The sequence below is a fragment of the Sorex araneus genome, chromosome 2 (assembly GCF_027595985.1).
Source record: "Sorex araneus isolate mSorAra2 chromosome 2, mSorAra2.pri, whole genome shotgun sequence".
NCBI lineage: Eukaryota > Metazoa > Chordata > Mammalia > Eulipotyphla > Soricidae > Sorex > Sorex araneus.
Genome location: NC_073303.1, coordinates 344104403 through 344126464, shown reverse-complemented (window position 1 = coordinate 344126464; position 22062 = coordinate 344104403). Strand labels below are relative to the sequence as shown.

At 36.7% G+C, this 22062-nt stretch overlaps 1 protein-coding gene across 1 annotated transcript in view; it reads right to left on the bottom strand.

Moving 5' to 3' along the window:
* ASXL3 (ASXL transcriptional regulator 3) overlaps positions 1–22062 on the bottom strand; it is a 175980-nt gene that overhangs the window by 63056 nt on the left and 90862 nt on the right. Inside the window, exons 6-8 of the mRNA XM_055127879.1 lie at positions 16493–16610; positions 15410–15529; positions 2711–2874 (exon numbers count right to left, since the gene is read on the bottom strand). Of these exons, the coding sequence (XP_054983854.1) occupies positions 2711–2874; positions 15410–15529; positions 16493–16610 (402 nt within the window). The remainder of the gene's footprint in view (positions 1–2710; positions 2875–15409; positions 15530–16492; positions 16611–22062) is intronic.

Below are 22062 nucleotides of genomic sequence, written 5' to 3'. Positions count from 1 at the left end.
ATCTGTTACTTCACTGCTTGTCTACTCCTGAAATTCTTTTCCGAGAGCCAGACAAGAACCCAGTAACCCTGGGTCCCGGGTGTTAGAGGCGGTTGGAGAGAAAGTGGCCGTCTTTCTCCTCCCCGTTTCACGTAAGTCACCCGTGGGGTCCACCGACATCAGTAACTTCTCTTGTAATTCTATTTTGCATTTATATTGTTCTGCCTCCCCTTATGTAGTGTGGGGCTATCCAACAATTGGTTTTGTTTCCTAGTAATGAGCCTGAGTATTTGTATTTAAGCATGAGCCTACTTGTTTTCTTCTATTATTTCTTCAAAGCATTTACTCTGTGTCCTCTGTATTTCACAAGTATGTATTACACACAACACAGAAAATAATTCTTGAATAATTTCTCAATAGACTAAACTTTATTAGAAAGGAGGCATTATGCTTCATTTATATTTCTCACAGTATCCAAAAAAGTTGAGGGACAGAAAGTGTTACAGGTTGAATAAAATATTAAGTGCAGACTGGCCTTTCAGGTTATAAAAATATTTGTCTTCACCAGGAATAACTCATCATTTTTTTATTCCAAAAACATTCAAGAACTCTTCATATGCTAAATCTTCCTCTGGAAGTGGACAGGAAAAAATTGCATGCAAGCTAAGCCACCATACTCATGTTGAAATTGATGAATATTTTGAACACTAAAAATTTTTCTTAATTCCTAAACTACTCAGTCACAGGCTTGAGATCTGAGTCTCACCAGCAGCCTCCCCTGGTACCTTATTTCTCCCTATACCTAGTTTGAAATGTTAGTTTTAAAGTGTAAACTTGCTTTTACTCACTAGCAAAATTATTAATCCATTAAGAAAATGATGGTAATGATGAACACATTGCCTTTTTTAATTTACAAGTTATTCTCCAAATTTAAATCTTAATGTTACCCCCCTGCCCAACCTGTCAGTTATAACTAAAATTGTTTTCTAACTATTCTAATTTCATGCTTCCCACCCATGACATTCCTTTGACTACTGCCAGAATGGCTTTCTTTAAAAGCATGGATCGTATTACATGACAGTTCTGATCAAAAGTCCACAATGATTTCGCACTACAGAACAAGAACACTGTTCAGAATCATTACCTCAGTCTCATACTTGGGAATCTGCCAAAATCAACTTTCAATTTTTCTTTGTAGATTCGTTTGTATTGTTCTTCCCACAATCCAGATTCCCAGGATACTAACTTCTGATTCTGTATCACTAAACCTCTTGCTTGGAAATTTCTACCTGTTTAATTCAAATTCTACCCCTATACTTCAATGATCAAAGCCAAATTCAATGATCTCAAATTTGTTCCTGATTTTCCTTTTCTTAAAAGTTAGTACATTTTGCATAATCCCCCACTCCATCTTATTTGCTCCTACCTCATATTTTGATTATTCACTAATATAGCTTATATATCTTAACAAGAGTACAATAATTAATCCAATAATTGTTTGATAAGTACTGTCTTTCCATTACTTCACTGTCATCCCGTTGCTCATCGATTTGCTCAAGTGGGCACCAGTAACGTCTCCATTGTGAGACTTGGTGTTACTGTTTTGGGCATACTGAATACACCACGGGTAGCTTGCCAGGCTCTGCCGTGCGGGTTTCACAACTTCAAAACACTTAAATATGTTCCTGGCATAAATAAAGGGAGACTCCCTAGTAAAAATGTACCCAAAGTTAAAATATTTTTTCTAGTTTATTTGAACAATAATCTTTCCAAAATGCATGTTAGTACAACACAGCTCATTATTTTTTAAATTTGTATGGAGGAAAATTACTAAGATACTAGAAAACAGAATACAATAAACATATGAGGAAACTTAAAGTAATGTGAATATATGAAATCGATTTCCCTACTTCAATTTATGGATACAGCTATAATTTTGAGATGCATATTCACAAGCATACATTCTGTCCATCAACTGGAAACTACATATAATTGCCAACATTTACAAACATCAGAATCATAAGAAAATGTTTTCTAACTATCACTTAATAATTTTGGGAAAATTTAATACAAGTATATGTGGTAAAATGTTTTCCTTTTCTAAGGAAATCTCCCTGGAAGATGATTGATATAAGCTATTAAAGCTGTATATTTGTAAATTCTTATTTCAGAAGAATTTTAAAAACACCAAAATACACTTAAAGCATTTCCAGTTATACTAAAGAAAGATAAAAGGTTATTATTTATAGGCAATCATATTCATTATGGTAGATTCTCAGAAGGCAACCGCAAACATAAATTTTCAATGCTTTTTAGAAAGAGTTGAGAATAAAAACATTTACATAATTTCTTAGAAACCCTGGCATTTTTTTTGTTGCACTTCAATATTCCCTCTGGGCAAAGGAGTAGCTACTTCAAAGCTTTATTTGATAATGGGATATTTTATTTCTTTGTTTTTCCTTCTCAGTGTGGGTAGGTCTGTTGTTCTAACTCCATGGTATTGTGCTGAATTTTAAATTCTGAATTGGCTTGCTAAGAATTTTATAAAATGGTTTTGTCAGATTAAATATATCAATGCTAGCAATAGGTTTACAGATTGTATCAATATACCAATGATTATAAAATGGTTCATCTCTGCATTAGTTATCTTCAAGGATAGTTCTGCCACTTCAAAAAACAATACTGGTGACAAATTGATTTACATGATATATCATCTAAAGCTTCCACTTACCTGTCTATCTACTTCTGGGAGTAAAAGCAGGAGGTATTGTTGAAAATGCTGAGGTAAAGAAGCAAAGGTATGCTTATTTATTAATGCCCTTAAATTAGTGTTGACAAGAATAGATCCCGGGGTTTCTATGTCAATGTCCTCAGCTTTGGTCCATTTCAAGTGTCCTGTGATAAAAAAGCACAAAGTAGGAATTTATTAGACCGGGAAAAACACACATGCACACACCTATCTATGAATGTGTGTATGTGTATGTATATATATATCCAATGTATGTTTAATTCCATTTCTATTAAAATGTATTTCAGAAAGAACTTTTGTGATTTTGTGTTCTGTCATAATCTGATTACCTTTAGCTCTTATAATGCATATTTCATTCAATACCATATATACATATACATATATGTGTATATATATATGCATACTTATGTATACACACATAAGCATGCATAAACATATATATGACTTACTCATGGCTTTGCACTCAGAGATCACTGCTGCAGGCTTGGGGGATCACATGGGATTCTGTGCTCTTCAGCAACACAGCTATATATTTTGTTAATCTGTTTGGGGGCCACACAGGTTAATCCTGTCTCTGCCATGCACACAACCCTCCACCCCCGCCCCGAGATATGTTTTTTACCTAAAAATACCTCCAGGTACAACTAAAGAAATTTATCTTCCAATCAATCATAATGCTCAAAAACTTGGAAATAGAAATGGTGACAATATGATCTTTGTAATATTCTATAAAAACTAGGATTAATAGTATCAATAAAAAGATGGTCAGCTTTCTTTTTCATGTTTTTAAATTTGCAGGCTACACTGGCCTGTGCTCAGGGCTTATTCCTGGTTTTGTGTTCAGGGATCACTCCTGGTGAGGCTTGGGGGAATCACATGGGTGTGGGGGATGGAACTCAGATCAGCCATTTGCAAGGAAATGCCTTCGCTGCCTCCCTATCCTCCAGCCACATGTCAGCTTACGTTAATAGAGATAAACATAGTGTGGGTATCTGGTCGCTGTACGCTTCACTGTGTCAAGGCACAAGTGCTGGATTATTTCAGAGGATTCCTATTTGGGGTATTTTAAGGGCAATAATTTAAAAACCATCCTTTATAAAAATGTTAGCTGCAAGGTCTGAAATGCCAGTATGCTTTGAAAAATAATTCCACTACTCCAGGCACTGTGACCTCCAACAGAAGGTTTATGTAGAGCTTACAACTCAAAATTGTGACACATGAGAAAATAATACACCATAAGGCAGAGTTAGCTGATACATCAAACAGAAGAATTACCACTCTGTTACTTGAGTTAAGGCGAACCACTTGAATATAATTCAATAAAGCTTATTTTAAATCAAAGGTCAGAAAACTATGGCCCATGAATTATATTCAATTCAATGACTGTTTTGGTAAATAAAGTTTTACTGGAACATAGGCATGCCCAATTGTTTATACATTGGCTAGGTATGCCTTTGCACTGCAACAGAGTTGCATAGTTGTGACAGAAATCACAGGGCACACAAAGCCTACAGTGTTCACTCTCTTGCATTGATTTAAAAAAAAAAAATTCAACTTTTTTTGAAAACAAAGACAAAAAAAAAAATCCAATATACCAGAAAAAAAAAAGCCAAAAAAACTCCCTGGGCTCTTATTTTAAACACCAGAGATTTGAAACAAAATCAAATAGAACATCTAGAAATAAAAATTTAGGTTTTAGGGACCTAAACGATGGTAGAGGGGTTAGGGTGCTTGTCTTGCACTTTTGATCCACATTTGACCCCCATCTGATCCCAAATACCAAATACACTGCCCTGAGCACCATCCTGAGCACAGAGTTAAGGGAGCCTCTGTGGACTACCAGGTGTGGCTCTGTAATGAAAATATTTAGATTTGGGGGCCAGAGCTCTAGTACAATGGATAAGGCATTTGCCTTGCACACAGCTGACCCAGGTTCAATCACCAGCATCCCTTCCAGTCGGTCCCCAAGCCCACTAGAAGTAACCCCTGAGCAGCACCAGGTGTGGCCAAATAACAAATTAAAAAACTTATGTAAAAAATTTTAAAAATAGGTTAGTAAAGGATTCTGATGAAATACCCAGAGTATAGATAAATGAGTCAAGTGCATAGAGAAGAAATAGAAGAAATGTAACAGCAGTTGGAATTGTACATCTGTAGAATTCAAAATTAAAAAACACAATGGATGGAAAAATCAATATTTGAAGATTTAATGGCAATGGCTGAACGATGTCTCTGAACTGAAAGAACGAGTCCTCAGGTAACGCCATAGACCAAAACTCCAGAAAAATAAACACTCAGCTATCTGATACACTTAAATGGAAATATATATATAAAAAAACTTTAAAATAATAGTGAGCAAAAACTGATTAACTTTAAGGGGATAACAATGACAAAGAAATCTAAGTAACAGATGACAGGGTATCTTTAAAGTACCAAAAGATATTAGGTATCAATCTAGAACTTTGCTAGTAATAGCCTTCAAAAACTTATAATGAAGGCAATGATTTTAAGAATATTTTAAAGAACCAAAATGAAAACATTATTTCTTAAATAATCCTGTTAAAATAACCACTAGTGAATATACTCAACAAAAACAGAAATTAAAAACTTTCATTAAGGAAGAAATGATTGGGTTACAGAAGCATTAAATTAAAAAACTAAAGTAATCCTAAATAAAAGTTTAATAGAGAAGTAATACAAATAACTGATGAGAGCTAAAGCAAGTGGAACTAAAACTGCATGCAAGATGAGACTTGTGATTGATAAGAGTGCACTATAAAGTCATCGCTTTGTTTTGAACAAGAAAAATACAGACTAGCTCTTTTCTTTGTTGAAACTCTAGAGGCAGTCATGGAAAAATAAGAATTACAACTTCCAAATAAATTAATGGTATAGAAAATCAAATGGAAGGCATAAAGGAAGTGGGTGGGAGTGGGAATGCAATACAATCAAAATAAACACAAATCAATTTTAATATCATATTTTAAAATAAAACAATTTAAGGGGCCAGAGATATAGTACAGTGGGTAAGGTGCTTGCTTTGCACATAGCTGGCAGGGGTTCAATCATTCGCATTGCTAACATCATACAACTTGAGTGAAAAATCAAAAGCCTTCCTACTAAGATCAGACACAAGAATGTCCACTTTCACAAATATTAGTTAATATAATAAGAAGGCAAGTCTTTGCTATAATAATAAGCAAGAAAGATGGCAATGGCATCAAAATTTTAAAAAAAACATATAAGTAATCAAATTATCTTAATTTTCAGATGACATGATTCTGTACTTTGAAAATCCTAAAGACTGTACAGAAAAAAACTAGACAATAAACTCATACAGTAAAGTAGCAGATTACAAAATAAACACACAGAAATCCATGGCATTCCTATGTGAAATGATGTAATAGAAGAGAGAGAAATTAAAAAAAACCATACCATTCATAATTAAACCTCAAAAATTCAAATACCTGGGAATAAATGTAACAAAAGAGGTAAAAGATTTATATAATGAAAACGATGTCATTGCTAAGAGAAATTAGACATAGTGAATGGAAATAGAGCCTCTACTCATGGATTGGAAGTATTAATCTCAGCAACAAGACAGTTCTACCAAAACACCATACAGATTTAATGCTGTCCACATAAAAATACCCATGACGTTTTTTAAAGACACAGACCAGGGACCAGAGAGATAGTACAGAAAATAAGGCATCTGCCTTACAAGAAGCTGACATCATTCCCTTCATATGGTTCCTCCAGCCCTACTAGGAGTAATCCCTAGCTTCATAGAAAGGAGTAAACCCTGAGACGTGCCAAGTGTAGCCCCTCTGGAAGAAAGAAAGAAAGAAAGAAAGAAAGAAAGAAAGAAAGAAAGAAAGAAAGAAAGAAAGAAAGAAAGAAAGAAAGAAAGAAAGAAAGAAAGAAAGAAAGAAAGAAAGAAAGAAAGAAAGAAAGAAAGAAAGAGAGAGAAAGAGAGAAAGAGAGAAAGAGAGAAAGAGAGAAAGAGAGAAAGAGAGAAAGAGAGAGAGAGAGAGAGAGAAAGAGAGAGAGAGAGAGAAAGAGAGAAAGAGAGAAAGAGAGAAAGAGAGAAAGAAAGAAAGAAAGAAAGAGAGAAAGAAAAAAAGAAAGAAAGAAAGAAAGAAAGAAAGAAAGAAAGAAAGAAAGAAAGAAAGAAAGAAAGAAAGAAAGAAAGAAAGAAAGAAAGAAAAAATTTTAAAGACATAGACCAAACACTATTGATGGAGTAATAAACCCCCTTAAATTGTCAAAACAATCCTAGGAAAAAAGATGGGAGCCTTTCCTCTTTCCAACCTTAAGTGATATTTAAAGCCAGAGGAATCAAAAGAGACAGATTCCTGTGCCTTGACCAATGAAATAGAATTGAGAACTCTACATATAGATCCTCGGGTTAATTTTGACAAGGGAATAGGAAATAGATTAAGGAAAACCTCCAACAAATGGTATTGGGAAAATTAATCAATCACATGTAAAAATATAACTCACAGCACGCACAAAAGTAAATTCAAAATAGATTAAAGACCTCAATATCAGACTTGACTGCATAAATTATACTGAAGAAAACATGGGCATGACCCTGAATTCAGAGGTATCTTCAGTGATTATTGTTACTTGCTAAGTGAACAAAAGCAAAGATGAAAAGGTGGGGTTACATCAAATTGAGAAACTTCTGCCCTGGAAAGAAATGTCAAAAAAAATTCAAAACAACTCTGAGACAATGGTGAAGAAAATGAGCAAAATGGTGGTGGGTTTGATATTGGAATGCTATTATTAGCATGTCATACTGTATTTTAAAACTGTAAGTCATGGTGACTAAAATTTAGAAAACACTAAAGCAAATATGACAGCTCCTAACATTTGTTGAGTCAAGGTGATAGGTAAAAATGTGTCTGCTTTTTGAGAATCTGCATGTCCCCCTCATATTACAAGTATTACACAGATAAAAATAGAACTAAGGATAGAAGAGAATGAGGAAGCAACTTCTTTCTCAGATATGGAAGCAAAGCAAAACCTAAAGATAAAAATGTTTGAAAACAAAGAAAAAATTCCATAGGTTTTATTTAGAGTCAAAATATTCCCACTATGAAGGAGTTGAGGTCAAGCTCTGACAGCTGAAGTGCTGGAGAAATGAATAAAAATGGAAAACTCTTGAAATGGGAGCAATGTGAGAAGTAGAACCTATGTCATTGGTAACTAGTAAGGTTCAAAGTCTTTAAGAATATCATAGGAAAATGACTACTCAGAGAGGTGGATAGTCCAAAATGAAAAGAGAATCTGCATCAAGATGTACACTTCGGTGAAAATATATTTTATAATTTTGGAACTAAATCATAACTCGATTTAGAGACGACTGCTGGACTAGAGCTGTTACCAACTGGATTCCACCAGACGTCAAAAGACCACATGGCCGCCTACCTATGAGACGGTCCGACTTTTTCGTCAAAACCCTGAATGGTTTGAGGCTCTTCGTGTTTCTGGAGTGAGCAGATATCATTGGGCTACATTAGCATGTGACAGGGACAAATGGCACCCGCTTGAGCAAATCAAAGATCAACGGGATGACAAGTGATACAATTTTGGAACAGAGCAAAGTACTCAGTGCAAAATTTGTTGCCACAGAGAAAGTTTAACTCCATTTTAATTCTCCATATACACTTACTCTTAATTGGCTAAAGAACAACCCAATTATATCTGATTGTCTTATCTCATTAAAGTTGACACCTCATTTCCCTACAGGATCTAAAGAGAAAAAAAGATGCAGTCATCTTAGTTGAATTCCCTGGCAGTAGACAGTAGATAAATAAAGTAGCTGAGTTAAGAGGAGGGAAGAGAAATAGCAATTGCCAGACTGCCAATGAGAGGTGACAGAAGACTGCAGAGTGCTGACCTCCTAAGAAAAGTCCTGGGCAATGAATCCAATCAGGGTCAATATAATTTAACCAAAGGAAGTCTGAAAAACACTTGCTAATCAGTGGGTAGTCTGTTGGCTTTAACTTTCATTTTTCCCAGAAATGTGAGATGTGGGGACACACACACACAGAATTTCTGTATAAACTCCATACACACAAAAACATAGAAAAGCCTCCACACAAAGGGAAGGAGGACATACTCGAGTCAGGTGGGCTTTTTGTTAAAAGAGGAACTGCTCCACGAACTACAGATACAGATATCTTCACTTCTATCTTAGGGTGTTTTGTCATAAACGATTTCCTTAACTCCCTGGACCTCAATGTCTATAGCAATAAGATGGAAGCCATTTTATTATTTGTGTGTGTGTCTTTGTCTCTGTGTGAGTGTGTGTACACACACACATGTGTGGACTTAATGATATTAATTATATTAAAATACCTAAAACATTAAATATATCCTGGAAATATTAGCTTCCTTTCCCAATCCTTCATTAAAGTGGCTTGCGAATTTCTGCTACTTTTGTAGTAAAAAAGGCAGGTTTGGGGGCTGAAGAGATGAAATAAATGTGAAAGGTGTGCCTTGCATGTGTCCGGCCCTGATTGGGTCTCTGGCACTGCATTTGCTTCTGCAAGTACCAGACCGTCAGGAGCAGCTTTGGTGGGTCCCTAAGCATTGCCAGAGGAATCAAAAACAAACACCAATACAAAGAAAAAATTATGCCCCCCAAATTTAGGTTTTATCTTAACAAATTAGATGAAAGAAATCAGAGAATATTGGTCTTTTAAAGAGTTAAGTTTTAGTTACTAAAATACTAAAATACAGAAATACAAAACCAGGCAGCTGCTAGTGCGGCCACTTGACTTCATATCTATTCATTCTCAGCAATGAAAAACAAATTATCAAATGCTTCCATTTCAGTCCGACTTTAGGGGGGAGAAACTCCAAACAATAATAGTGAGTTTTTTGTTGAAATATTGAATGTACTCAAAGTAAAGTGAAAGTTAAGTGAAATTTATCAGTTACACAGGCTGGGTGGGGAGCTGGAGAGCTGGGGAGGTGGGGGGGTGGGGGGGGTGGGGGGAGGTATACTATGATTCTTGGTGGTGGAATATGTGCACTGGTGAAGGGATGGGTGTTCAAGCATTGTATGACTGAGACTTAAACCTGAAAGCTTTGAAACTTTCCACATGGTGATTCAATAAAAGAATAAATTAAAAAAAATAAAAAGTTTGTTTAATGTGAGATCCTGTCTTTACAAAAGTCTATTGATGAGCATAAAATCCCTTAACTATTCAAAGGATGGAGGCTGAAGAAACTATACTATGGAGACTGTGGTCACAATATAAATGCCAGCAACAATTACTGTCACTGTCATACCGTTGTTCATCAATTTGCTCGAGCGGGCACCAGTAATGTCTCTATTGTGAGACTCGTTGTTACTGTTTTTGGCATACTGAATACACCATGGGTAGCTTGTCAGGCTCTGCCATGCGGGCGAGATATTCTCCTCCGAGAGGGGATCAGCAACAATGTGACTCAAAAATATGAAGGTAGGAGAGCCTGAAATGTAGCCTCTTTATGCTATATATTCATTGTTAAGAGTTGAAATGAGAAGCTGAGAAGACAGTAAATTGAATATCAGATATTTATAATATTTTTAACATCTTTGCAGAGAACTTTTAGATATGAATATATCTTGGGAATGTTCAGCAACTTTGTTTTTTAAATTTTTTTAATACTGAAGGCTTAAATTAATACTTTTAATTAAAATGGAATATTACCATTTTTCTAATATGCTCTCTGGCTAAAGATACATAATAATAAATGTTAAATAATGTTCTTAAACCCATGGGTAAAATTATTTTAGATCAGAAGATTTAGTGTTACAACTCAAATTTTATTTTTCTTTTCTGAATTCATTTTAAAAGTATATAACATTTTATAACAGCATCAAATTTGCAATTCACTACAAAAGATTAAACCAAATAAAATCCATTGGAACAAATCCCAGAAGATGGGTTCAGCGAGAAAATTAAAAACTCCTCGGAGATATCCATTAGAGAAGCTGAGATTAGTTTATTTGGCACTTTTTTAAACTTCTGTCTAGTGACTGGGTAGAAAGAAGTCTAATTAAAAATTGGTTTAGGTCAATGATTCTTAATTTAAAGAACTTACATTATGTTTAGGGGGAAATGTGAGAAATCAAAACAAGTGCTAAGAGAACCTCAATAAACAATTTGTTAAACATTCACAATCCATTTTCTGCTCTGAAGACAGTGAGAAAATAATATTCTGTCTCAAAAAAACTCCATGGGGTAGGTCATAATGAGTTTCAACCTTTGATAAGACATGAAGAGGGGCTATCGACACAACTAATGAGCAGAAGTCCAGGATGTCAAACTCCATTTTCAGCAGGCATCTATATTTCACTTTACCCAATGTGTTTTCTACTGTCTGCTTTTTAGTGGGCTAAGCGATAGCACAACGGGTAGGGCATTTGCCTTGCATGTAGGCCAACCCGGGTTCGATTCCTCTGCCCCTCTCAAAGAGCCCGGCAAGCTACTGAGAGTATCTTGCCCCCACAGCAGAGCCTGGCAAGCTACCTGTGGCGTATCTGATATGCCAAAAACAGTAACAAGTCTCACAATGGAGACGTTACTGGTGCCTGCTTGAGCAAATCGATGGAGCAACAGGATGACAGTGATGATGACAGTGAATATTTATTGGGATACTAACTTTTAATACAAGGAAATAAAGGAGGGCTTGAATAAGACATCTTAGCATTTGTTCTTACATATCAGAATAGTGTTTTTTACCATGCATTTCTTAGAAACAGAAGCAAGACCAACAGGAATTTTTTCACTCTAACATCACCTAAGACTTTCTCTTTAGATATATAATTTTTCAAATAGACTCATTTGCTGTGCAACCACATTTAATTTATTCTCATAATTTTTTGCCAAAGAAACAACAAAACAAAATTAAGGCCAACAGACAAAGGTACATTAAGAGTAATGTGTTCCAACGCAGAGTGATAGATTTTCCATAAGAATGTACATGTTCACATATATAAATATGAATATATATTGATATCACTGTATCACTGTCATTTTGTTGCTCATCAATTTGCTTGAGCTGGCACCAGTAACATATCTATTGTGAGACTTGTTGTTACTGTTTTTGGCATATTGAATATGCCACGGGTAGCTTGCCAGGCTCTGCCGTGTGGGTGAGATACTCTCGGTTGCTTGCCGGGCTCTCCAAGAGGGTCGGTGGAATTGAACCTGGGTCGGCAGCATGCAAGGCAAACGCCCTATCTACTGAGCTATGGCTCCAGTGTGTATGTGTGTATGTACATATGTATATGTATATATATGCATATATATATATTTGTGTGTGTGTATATACACACACTGAGAGAAGAGAGAGAGCAGGGGTGGAGGGAGAGAGAGACAGAGACAGACAGAGAGAGAAAGAAGGAGAGCATACTCCTAACACTCTATAGGGAAGGCGTCTTATGAAGGTATCAGGAGGAGGAAGGGGCTTCACGATGTTATTACCTGAAGTTCACAGGGCACACACTGTGTCTTATGTGCCCCAGCCATAGTTCCCTAAGCTTTTTCTAACTGAGGAGGCACTTTTACCTGAGAAATGCTGCCAGAAACACCTCAGACTCATTACATGGTTATGTGGAACTAATTTTTGGTCTATGTGCATTCAGAAACCATTTACTGTTACCCAATTTTTTATGACCCTCCATACCCTCCCCCCTCCACACACACACATTCTATTATGCAATCCCATATGGGAACACAACCCACAGTTTAAAAAAACTAGGCCCTAGGGTACACATTTAAGATTCTAAGACTCAGATGTAACTTATACTTTGAAATGAGTGGATATCCTGCAATTTGACAATTTTTAAAATAATTGCCAAGGAGCAGAAGAAAGTGCTTAGGGCACCATCAGAAGTATTTTCTATCCTGTGAGGGAAACCTCACACTGAGGATGAAAATTTAGACCTACACCCTAAAGTCTGATTTTAACAGGATTGAGTTTCAGAATTCCATTTACGACAGACAGAGCACTTGTTTTCATTCAGAATAGTCTCAACAGGTCAAAACATATTTAGTTACCTTTCCCCTAAGAAGGGTTAAAATTACATTTCTGAAACTGTGTGAATTAGATGTCTGTCTTTTGTGGAAAACAGGAAAATGTACCTGCTCACCTTGTCCGGATGGCTAGGGAGGGCTGGGTGGCATTGAATGACAAAGAATGATCTTCCCAAGAGTCCAGACAGGGTCATTCTTAATATTGGGTAAATAAGGAGCTTAGCTACTCTGCTGAAATCTCTAAGCTGCCTTATTCATACAGATACACATACTAGCCCATTCAGTCACTAATAATAGTTTATTTCAAACTTATACAGCACCAATAAATACAAGTGATAATAGTAAGGGCTACAAATATGGACAGAAAGGGGACTATTACCAAGAGAGTAATGATCTACAGGCAGAGAAGAGAGTAAAATGTGTATATATATAATTTTTGGAGTACTAGCTACTATCCTGATGCTATAATGCTTCACAGCACACAGAATCTTTTACCCCGGTTCCTAAGGTCACTGAACATCAAAAAGATTACTTTCTAAAAGGAGAATGGGATTACAGCCTGGAGATGGTTACATTTAAGGCTCTTTCATGTTACATCCCCACCCCATGTTCATTTTATAGTTCTGGGCATATACTGTAGGCTTAATAAGTATAACTGACTTCATTTGCAAAAATGAAACATTCAACCCAGCCAGTTCCCAGGGTAACCAATCAGTCACAGCTCCTTCCCAGTAATCACTTCATTTTATTTTTGACAGAATTTTACCTTAATTGACACATTTTCAATCTCAAATTCTTCCTCCATGGATTTGATTTCGCAGGATCAGCCTGGGAACCTTAACTTTACTAACTATTCTTTTGAATAATGATCCTACCTACCCCTGAACATCCATGGCACACTCATCACTTGACAGAGTGCTGTGCTGCTTCTCAGTGATGCCTACGGGGCTATGGTGTAAGACTGATCATTTGACATTGGGAACTTAACTAAGATTAATTCGAGGCTTTGGAATAACTATGTCTTCACTTTTGTCTTAGTTGTATCATCATAAATGATAATTTCCTTAGCCTGCTGGACCTCAGTTTCTTTAGTTATAAAATGAAAATCACGTGTGTGTGTGTGTGTGTGTGTGTGTGTGTGTGTACTAAATGAGATCACTTGCATCAAAATACCCATGCCACAGCCATTAAATATATTCACTGAATATTAGTTCTTTCTCAACCCTTCATTAAACTGATTGCAAGATTTCTGCTGTGTTTGTACTCTACAAGAGAACAGGTTTTGAGACCAAAGTGACAATACATGAGTAAAGGCCTCACCATGCATGTGGCCAAGACTGGTTCAATCCCTGGCACTGAATGTGACTCTCTGAGCACTGCTAGCAGTAAGTCTTAAGCAGAGGCTGTTGTGGACCAACAGCCAAAAATAAAATAAAATGAAGCTGATTTTAAAGATCACAGTGGCTTCCTTTATCATCATTGACATTTTCTACAATTCATACTTGGAATACTCTGACAGTATAACTAGTATGCAATATGTTCCAGGGCATACAGCTTCCAACCACAGAGTACATGGATTCCAGAATTGAGCACAGACAAGACCCTGACAAAGTAGTCCCAGTCTTGAAGCTAAGTAATTAAACAGGGGATTCCCCGAACCTTGAATTTTCTTGCACTGATCATTCAGCATGACACTAGTGAGTTTAGCAAAATGCCTGGTAAATACAGGCAATCAATAAACCTTTGCTAAAATATTAATGGGTTAAAATCTTAAATTTTAAAACTAGCAAACTCTGAATATAATGTTTCTCTGTGTTGCCAAGAAAGACATTGGATCTATAATAAACTCAAGTCAATACTTTTGTAGTTTGTACTCTTTTACAAAATATCACAATGATCCAAATCATTCTTATTTTCATTCAGAGATGAAATAATGGAGTGGGATGAAGTCAATAAATCTAGATACCCAACAGGCATGATCAGTCAAGAGTTATATAATGTTCAGCCCAAAATATGTGTATTTTCGCATATTTAATTTTCATATTTTAATTTCCCTTACTGCTGTTGTTGACTTTCTGATGAAAATTTATTAAGAAGGGAATCTTCAAGACCAAACCTGGTGCACACTTGCAAGGCCCAAGGACAAATTTTACACTATCATTCAGACAAACACCACTGGACACTTCAAGCAGTATGGACAAAAGGTAAGGCAAGTCAGTTTTCTACAGCAGCCCCTAACGACGATGTGCTCTCCAATTCAAGAAACGCTTTGCAATAGTTTCATTTTCCTCCAATACAGTATATTCCAGTAAAGTGAAATCAAGATGCAAGAACAAATCATCGTATATTAGAGAGAATCATGACTTGACAGATAATTACTTAATAAACATATATGTGCAAATATGTAATTTGAATCTTATCTTTACTTGCTAATTCATTCAATATAATTCACAACTTTAATAGTATGCACAAGATACTTTAGTTATAAGTATGTTCCATTAATTAGCACCATTTTGGTATAGATTGGTTGGAAATAATTTTAAATGTCCTTGTATTAAATTGTTCTGAGATTTTTCCATGATTTCACTCAAAAAATAAAACTTTGCAAAATGTGAAATGCCACTGTCTATTAGAGACTTACCTAAACCAGACTTTTTTAATCGTTTTAAGTGCTGACTTGTTTGTTTTCCAGTGGGAGATTTTTGCCCATGTTTCATTTCTTTATCTGAGCTGTCTGCTTCACCATTTTTAGATTCGGATCCTAAAAAAGGAAATAGTTATTATGTCATTATCTTCCTCTTGCTGTCTTTGAAAAAGAAAAATCTAAAATTGTTTTTAAAACCATAGATATAATCTCCTTTTCAAAGAGTTAATACACTACCTTTGGCCACAATCTGATTCTTCCACTGGCTATAACGAGGAAAAAGCCCAATAAATCAATCAAAGAGAACAAAAAGCAAGAACAGATGGCCTAATAGTGAAGTCAAAAACACGTTCACTGATCTGATAGCTTTTAAAAGAAACACTCAGATCGTGTTTAAAAATACACAAATAAGCTTCAACAATACTAGGTTATTTCAAGATGATGCCAGACAGAAACAGAAAGATGGAGGAAGAAGGGTGATTTGGAGAGAGGGAGAGATCATACCTTTATAAATAACTATGTTCAAGGAGGAACAGCAAATGCAAACATCAATCTATAATAAATAGGATGCTATATAGCTGATAAAGTGACAGAAGGAAAATTAAAAGAAAAGGTCAGGGCAGCACTGAGGTGAGAAGAATGTTGCCAGAACAGCAACAACAACAACAAAAAACTAATAAAGGATTCCTGGTTCTGCAGCAGAGGACCGAAAAACAAATTCACACTCACAGAAGAACTGCTTTTGATGGCATTACACATCAGCATGTGGTCCACCATTACAGTTCAACATTCAAACAAAAGCCAAAAGCAACAACATAAACAATTCACCTAGTATTACCTCAGTTTCTTAGGTCTATTGACATTAGCAAATGTAGTATTTTGATGATGAGCAAGCAGCTGCCTTAAGCACAAAATATTCAACTATTTTTGACTCACTGAAAGACTCAAAGGTAATAAAAAAATTAAATCACGTGGAAATAGTATTCAGTTTCTGAGAAAATTCCTGACATCTCTGTCACTGAGGACACCTTCTCTGGGAAGAAACTGGTCAAGCATATGATATTTTAGTTTTTTTTTTACCTGAAGGTGAATCCGACTGCTCATCTGACACCTTTAATGGTGTCAAAACAACACGAGGAACAGTCTTGTTGACCATCATTGAGACTCCATTTCTTCGTTTCTGCTGCTGTCTCAAAGCCTACAAAACATGAGAATAAAATATAAAGACAGAGTCAAAATTCTTTCCCCTGACTGAATTAAATGATCCAGTTGCCCATCATCACAAAGAACTTCAGAGACTGCAATTGCAGAACCACTAATTTATCCGAATTCTTAATAGTCACCTTTATGCCATTTTCCCTCAAAAGCTTAAAATCAGACTTTGACACAGGGTAGAAGCCTGAAACGTTTTCGATATAATTCTGAAAACAAAGCAGCACGTCAAGATTTATTCTACCTTAGCCGTGTGGCTTGAGAGCTCAAGGAATTTGAGACCATGACTCCCAAGTAAAATGAATGTAAAATAAATGTTTCAAGACCAGGATAAAAATATATGTGTCTGCACTTCTCTTGCAGGTGCGTCCTCTCCAGTGCACTGCTCAGTCAATCAAGTTAACACCGAGTGTCATCAGTATGTACAGCAGGTAAGGACTACAGTATTGATGCACTCACTCAGCCGTGGGGAGCGCTGCACAAAATCACTGAACATGGCAGGAATCATTTATTTCTGTGAAGGGAATCAGTCCTAATCTTGGAAACCTTGCAGCACTTGGCTTCTGTCTGCTTGACTTTGGGCATTAACCTTCAGAACACGAACATGACGGCATACTGGCAGATCCAGGGAAAAACTGATATGAGAATAAATCTCCCCAAATGGGAGTGCTTTGTGTTTCATAAATGAGTCAAGCATGGTGATGATAATGTAATAAAAGGCATTTAAAAGTTTTGAAATAGAGCTTATCAAGCTGATCTCTTTATCCAGAACATTACCTGTAATAAAAAAAGGGTCTAAAGCACATGAAACTGAAGAATCTTTAAATTCACAGTTACAGGAATACTAACACACCTCAAAAGGTTAAAAGGCTGACCACAGATGGTCTCGAACCTTTTTATTCTGGGATTTGTGTCATTTTTGCCAATTTTATAACGTTTTAGTTACTTGATAAATCTTTTTCAACCAACAGCTTTCACAAGCTTCTGAAATATTGCCTGACTATAGATCCCCTTGCTGCCAGAAACAGTATCATTTTATTTGCAAAGGATATTAGTTTGAAAGTCCAACTTGTTGATTGTAAGATTTAGAAATCAAATAATTACAAAAGTGAAAAATTAAATACCATTTATAAGAAGGTATTTTCTGATGAAACTTAAAACCAGATGAGAAAGTGAATGGTTAGAAAAATCTATCTGAAATGGCATTGGTGTTAATGGCAGGACAGCTTCCCTTCAATTCTTCTATTTATTGAGTTTTTAGAAAATGTCCAGCTCTGTGTGAGTGGGGGATGTGGACAAAACATAAAAAGATGAAAAAGACGCCATCCTCCCCAAATTGCTGTCAACATTTAATGAGAACATATGTTCCATAACCTAAGACATGTATCCTTTCTTTCAGTAAGGTATGTATATTATTGCATAAATCTTCCCAGCCTTGTGTAAAACCAAAGCATTTTAAAGACACTGACTATCAATCCATTAATAAAACAAAATAAGGCAATACTGAGAGTTTAATTATAATTAATTCCAGTTTTCCCCCACTATGAAAAACTTCACAAAACAATAAAATCTGTACAAGGAGTGATCAATTTTTAAGAGCCTATAAATACCTCACAGATTTTAAATACTTCCCTTGATAATCTGAAGCAGCGTTTTAAAGGCAGTCATGAGCCATAAAGATAGAACATCAGATAAGATGCTTGCCTTGCACGCAGCTGAGCCCAGTTCAGTACCAGTATCACATACAGACTAAAGCACCACCAAGAGTGAGCCCTCAACCACAGTGGGTGTGGCCTCCAAATGAAAAGCTAAAAAAAATAAAATCTCAAAAAGTCATATTCATTTCATGTTCATTTAAAGTTATGTCTATTTTAGAGAACACTTGTTATTTTAAAAAATGGAAATAAAAACACAAAAGGTCTGGAAATTAAAATCATGAAATCAAAGATGACATGTCTTTCTTAATAATTTGTGGTAAATAACGGAAGCCAACATTTTTCTTTCATTTTTTTATAGCTAAGAGGAAAATCAGTAGCTGAACAAAGAAAATAGGACAGAAATAATAATAAAAACAATGATAACTTCATTGTTCTGAATTTTAAAGGACCAAGTTGAAGTCAAGCTAGGGTGGAAGAATGATCATGAATACTGGCCAAATTGTTTCAAGGATCTTTCTTTTTTCTGAATATGTATCATTTACTACTCAGAAAATATGGATGCTATATCTATTTCTTTCCCTCAACAGAGTCTCAGGGAGTGGCACTGTGAGGGGTCCGCAGACCCAGGCAGTAGCACCCAGAATGAAACACTGGGTCTCAGACTTGTCCTGGGGCTTTAAGTCATCTTCTGGATAGCAAGATTTCTTTTCCCTTCTTTTTGAGAGGTGGGCAGTGGAGGGGTGAGGGGTGCTCAGGCTTACCCTGCCTCTGCACTCAGGAATCACTCCTGGTAGGGTTGGGGTAGCATATGGTTGGTTGCATGCAGGATGAGCACTTACTCACCGTGCTATCCCTCCTGTCCAATAACAATACATCTTAAAACAGCAATTTTCAACTAATAAAACAAATCACTTTGTGCTGGTAGGTGACCAAAACTAAATGCCTATCATATGAGAAAATATCTGAGGGTCTGAAGAGCTGCTACAGCAGGTAGCAGGTGTGCTTTGTACCCAGCCAACCCAGGTTCGATTCCTGGCATTGAACCTGGTCCCTGGAATACAGCCATCAGTAATGCCTGAGTACATAGCCAGGAGTGAGCCCTGACCATTGCCCCCAAACGAAAACAAAAACAAACAAAAAAAGAAAATATTTGTGTCAAGAGGAGATTTTTTTTTTTGCCTCTGAAAAACAGCTGTAATATTGCACTCTGAATAACATTTCTAAGGGCAAATAATTTAAAAAGACAGGATGACTTTATTTCCTTTATATTAATCACAATAGAAAAGCAGTGGGATACTGGGTAAGCTAGGAGGCGTATCTGAGTTCTACTACAAGATTTATCTGATTGCACTTACTAGATCTATAGTCATTAAGACTGTAATTTTAAAGCACCTTGAAGCTTCTAACTCCCTACACAGGAAATAGAATAATTTGAGTCTGTAAACTGAAAGCAACCTCTAATCCGGTTAGAGGGAGCCATGGAAGGGGACAGGAGAGCTGACTCAGTCGAGAGTCTCAGGTCAGTCTGAAGTAACTCTAGAGCACTCTGTCACTTCTGTCCACAAGAAAGGACATCTCTCAGCTCTTGCCTTAGATGAATCCTGGCCTCTTGTAGAGTATGTAGCCTGCACACGAACAGCGTAGCCTTAATTTTCTTTTCTTCCTCATTATGTCAAACCATTTCATTCCTGCAACAATCAGTACATCAGTTTACTTTTGAGTACATCAACCACTCAAAAGTGAACTGCATATCTCCTCACAATCCCTCAAAATTCTGTATTAATGCCATGTGGACCACAGTGGTTAAAGACAAGGACACACATATCCTGCTTTGGGGGTTGGATGTGGTATAAAGGAACTACTCAGATGAAACAATACAATCAAGAGCTGTTAGTTGAGCTTTTCTAGTTTTAAATAACAACAAAAATATGCAGAAATTTCAGGCTGAGGCCACTGGTCATTGGTACATACAAAACACCAATCCTAATGGTCCTCATCTCTTCAAATAAAAGAGCGTGACCAGTGCCCAGTAACGAGATGATAATCTTCCTGTTGGGTCTATCAACCTGGCTCAATGCCCAACACCACAGTCTCCTGTGCACTGAGACCAGAGTAGCCCATGAAACACCTCTGGGTGGGACCTGAAAATCACAAAATGGAAAACAATTATTTTTTAATTTTTAATTTTTTATTAGTGAATCACCGTGAAGTACAGTTACAGACTTACAAACTTTCAAGTTTGTGTTTCAGTTATACTATGGTCTAGTACCCATCCCTTCATCAGTGCCCATTTTCCACCACCAATGGTCCTAGCATCCCTCGCACCATCCCCACCCTCTCCCCTCCACCCCACCCGCCTCTGTGGCAGGGCATTCCCTTTTGCTCTCTCTCTCCTTTTGGGTGTTGTGGTTTGCAGTAGAGGTATTAAGTGGCCATCATGTTCGGTCTATAGTCTATTTTCAGCCCGCATCAGAAAACAAAATTTTTTTACATCCCCTTTTCTAATACGCCAATCTTCAGATGAATAGGGTCTGCTTCAGAAGTATTTTTCCTTTTTTTTTTTTCATTAAATTTTGTTTTGACATCATGGTATACAATCCTGCTGATGGTTAAGGTTTCATACATGAAAGGTTCCAGCATCATACCCTCCACCTGAGGGTTGCTTCCCTCCACCATTGCCCCAGTGCCTTGCCCCACCCCCGACACAGAGTCCCTCTAAGGACCAGTTCTCAGTTTTGGTTGCCGTTGGGCACTTAATATTTTCCTCCTATGTTTCTTTACACGTCACACAGAGAGAATCATTCTATGTCTGTGCCTCCCCTTCTATTTGGCCTTCACTCAGTATGATAATTGCCATATCCATTCAGGTAGCAGCAAAAAAGCATGATTTCATCTTTTTTTTTTCAAGCTGACTAGTAGTTCATTTTGTATGTGCACCACACTTTCTTTAACCAGTAAAATGTTCTTGGACACTTGGGTTGTTTCCAGGTTATGGCTATTGTGAACACTGCATTTGTTTCTAGGTTTCACCTACTGGGAACAGAGTGACAGCAAACACCAGAATGCAGTATCTTTTCTGAATAGAGGTTTGGGGCCCTTGAGGTAGGCCAAGAAGTGCAATTGCTGGGTCATATGGAAGCTCAATTCCTAGCCAATTTAAGAAGTGTCCATATTGCTTTCCAAAAAGGCTGGGTCCGTCCACATTTTCTTCAGCAGTAAAGAAGGATCATCCAACACCACCCCCCACCACTACCCTCCTTCCAAGCCAACACTTTTTTTTTTTTTTTTGGCTTTTTGGGTCATACCCAGCGATGCACAGGGGTTAATCCTGGCTTAGCACTCAGGAATTGCTACTGGCAGTGCTCGAGGGACCAGATGGATGCCAGGGATCAAATCCAGGTCAGCTGCACAGAAGGCAAATACCCTGTCCACTGTACTATCGCTTCTACCCAACACTGATTATTTTATTCTTTGTGGTGTGTGTCAGTCTCAGTGGTATGAAGCGATATTTCATTGTTGAGTTAGTTTTCATTTCCCCGATGATAAAATGATGCAGAACACTTCTTCATACATCTTTTGGCCATCTGTATATTTTCTTTGAGAAAATGTCTGTTCATCTCTTTCCCCCAATTTTTTGGTGTGCTTGTGTTTTCAGTTTTTTGTTTTCTTGTAAAGTCCTACCAGGGATTTTCATTTTTTGGATATCAACTCTTTGTCAGATGAGTGGTGGACAAATATTTTCTCCCAGTCTGTGAGGTGTCTTTTTATTCTGTTCATGAG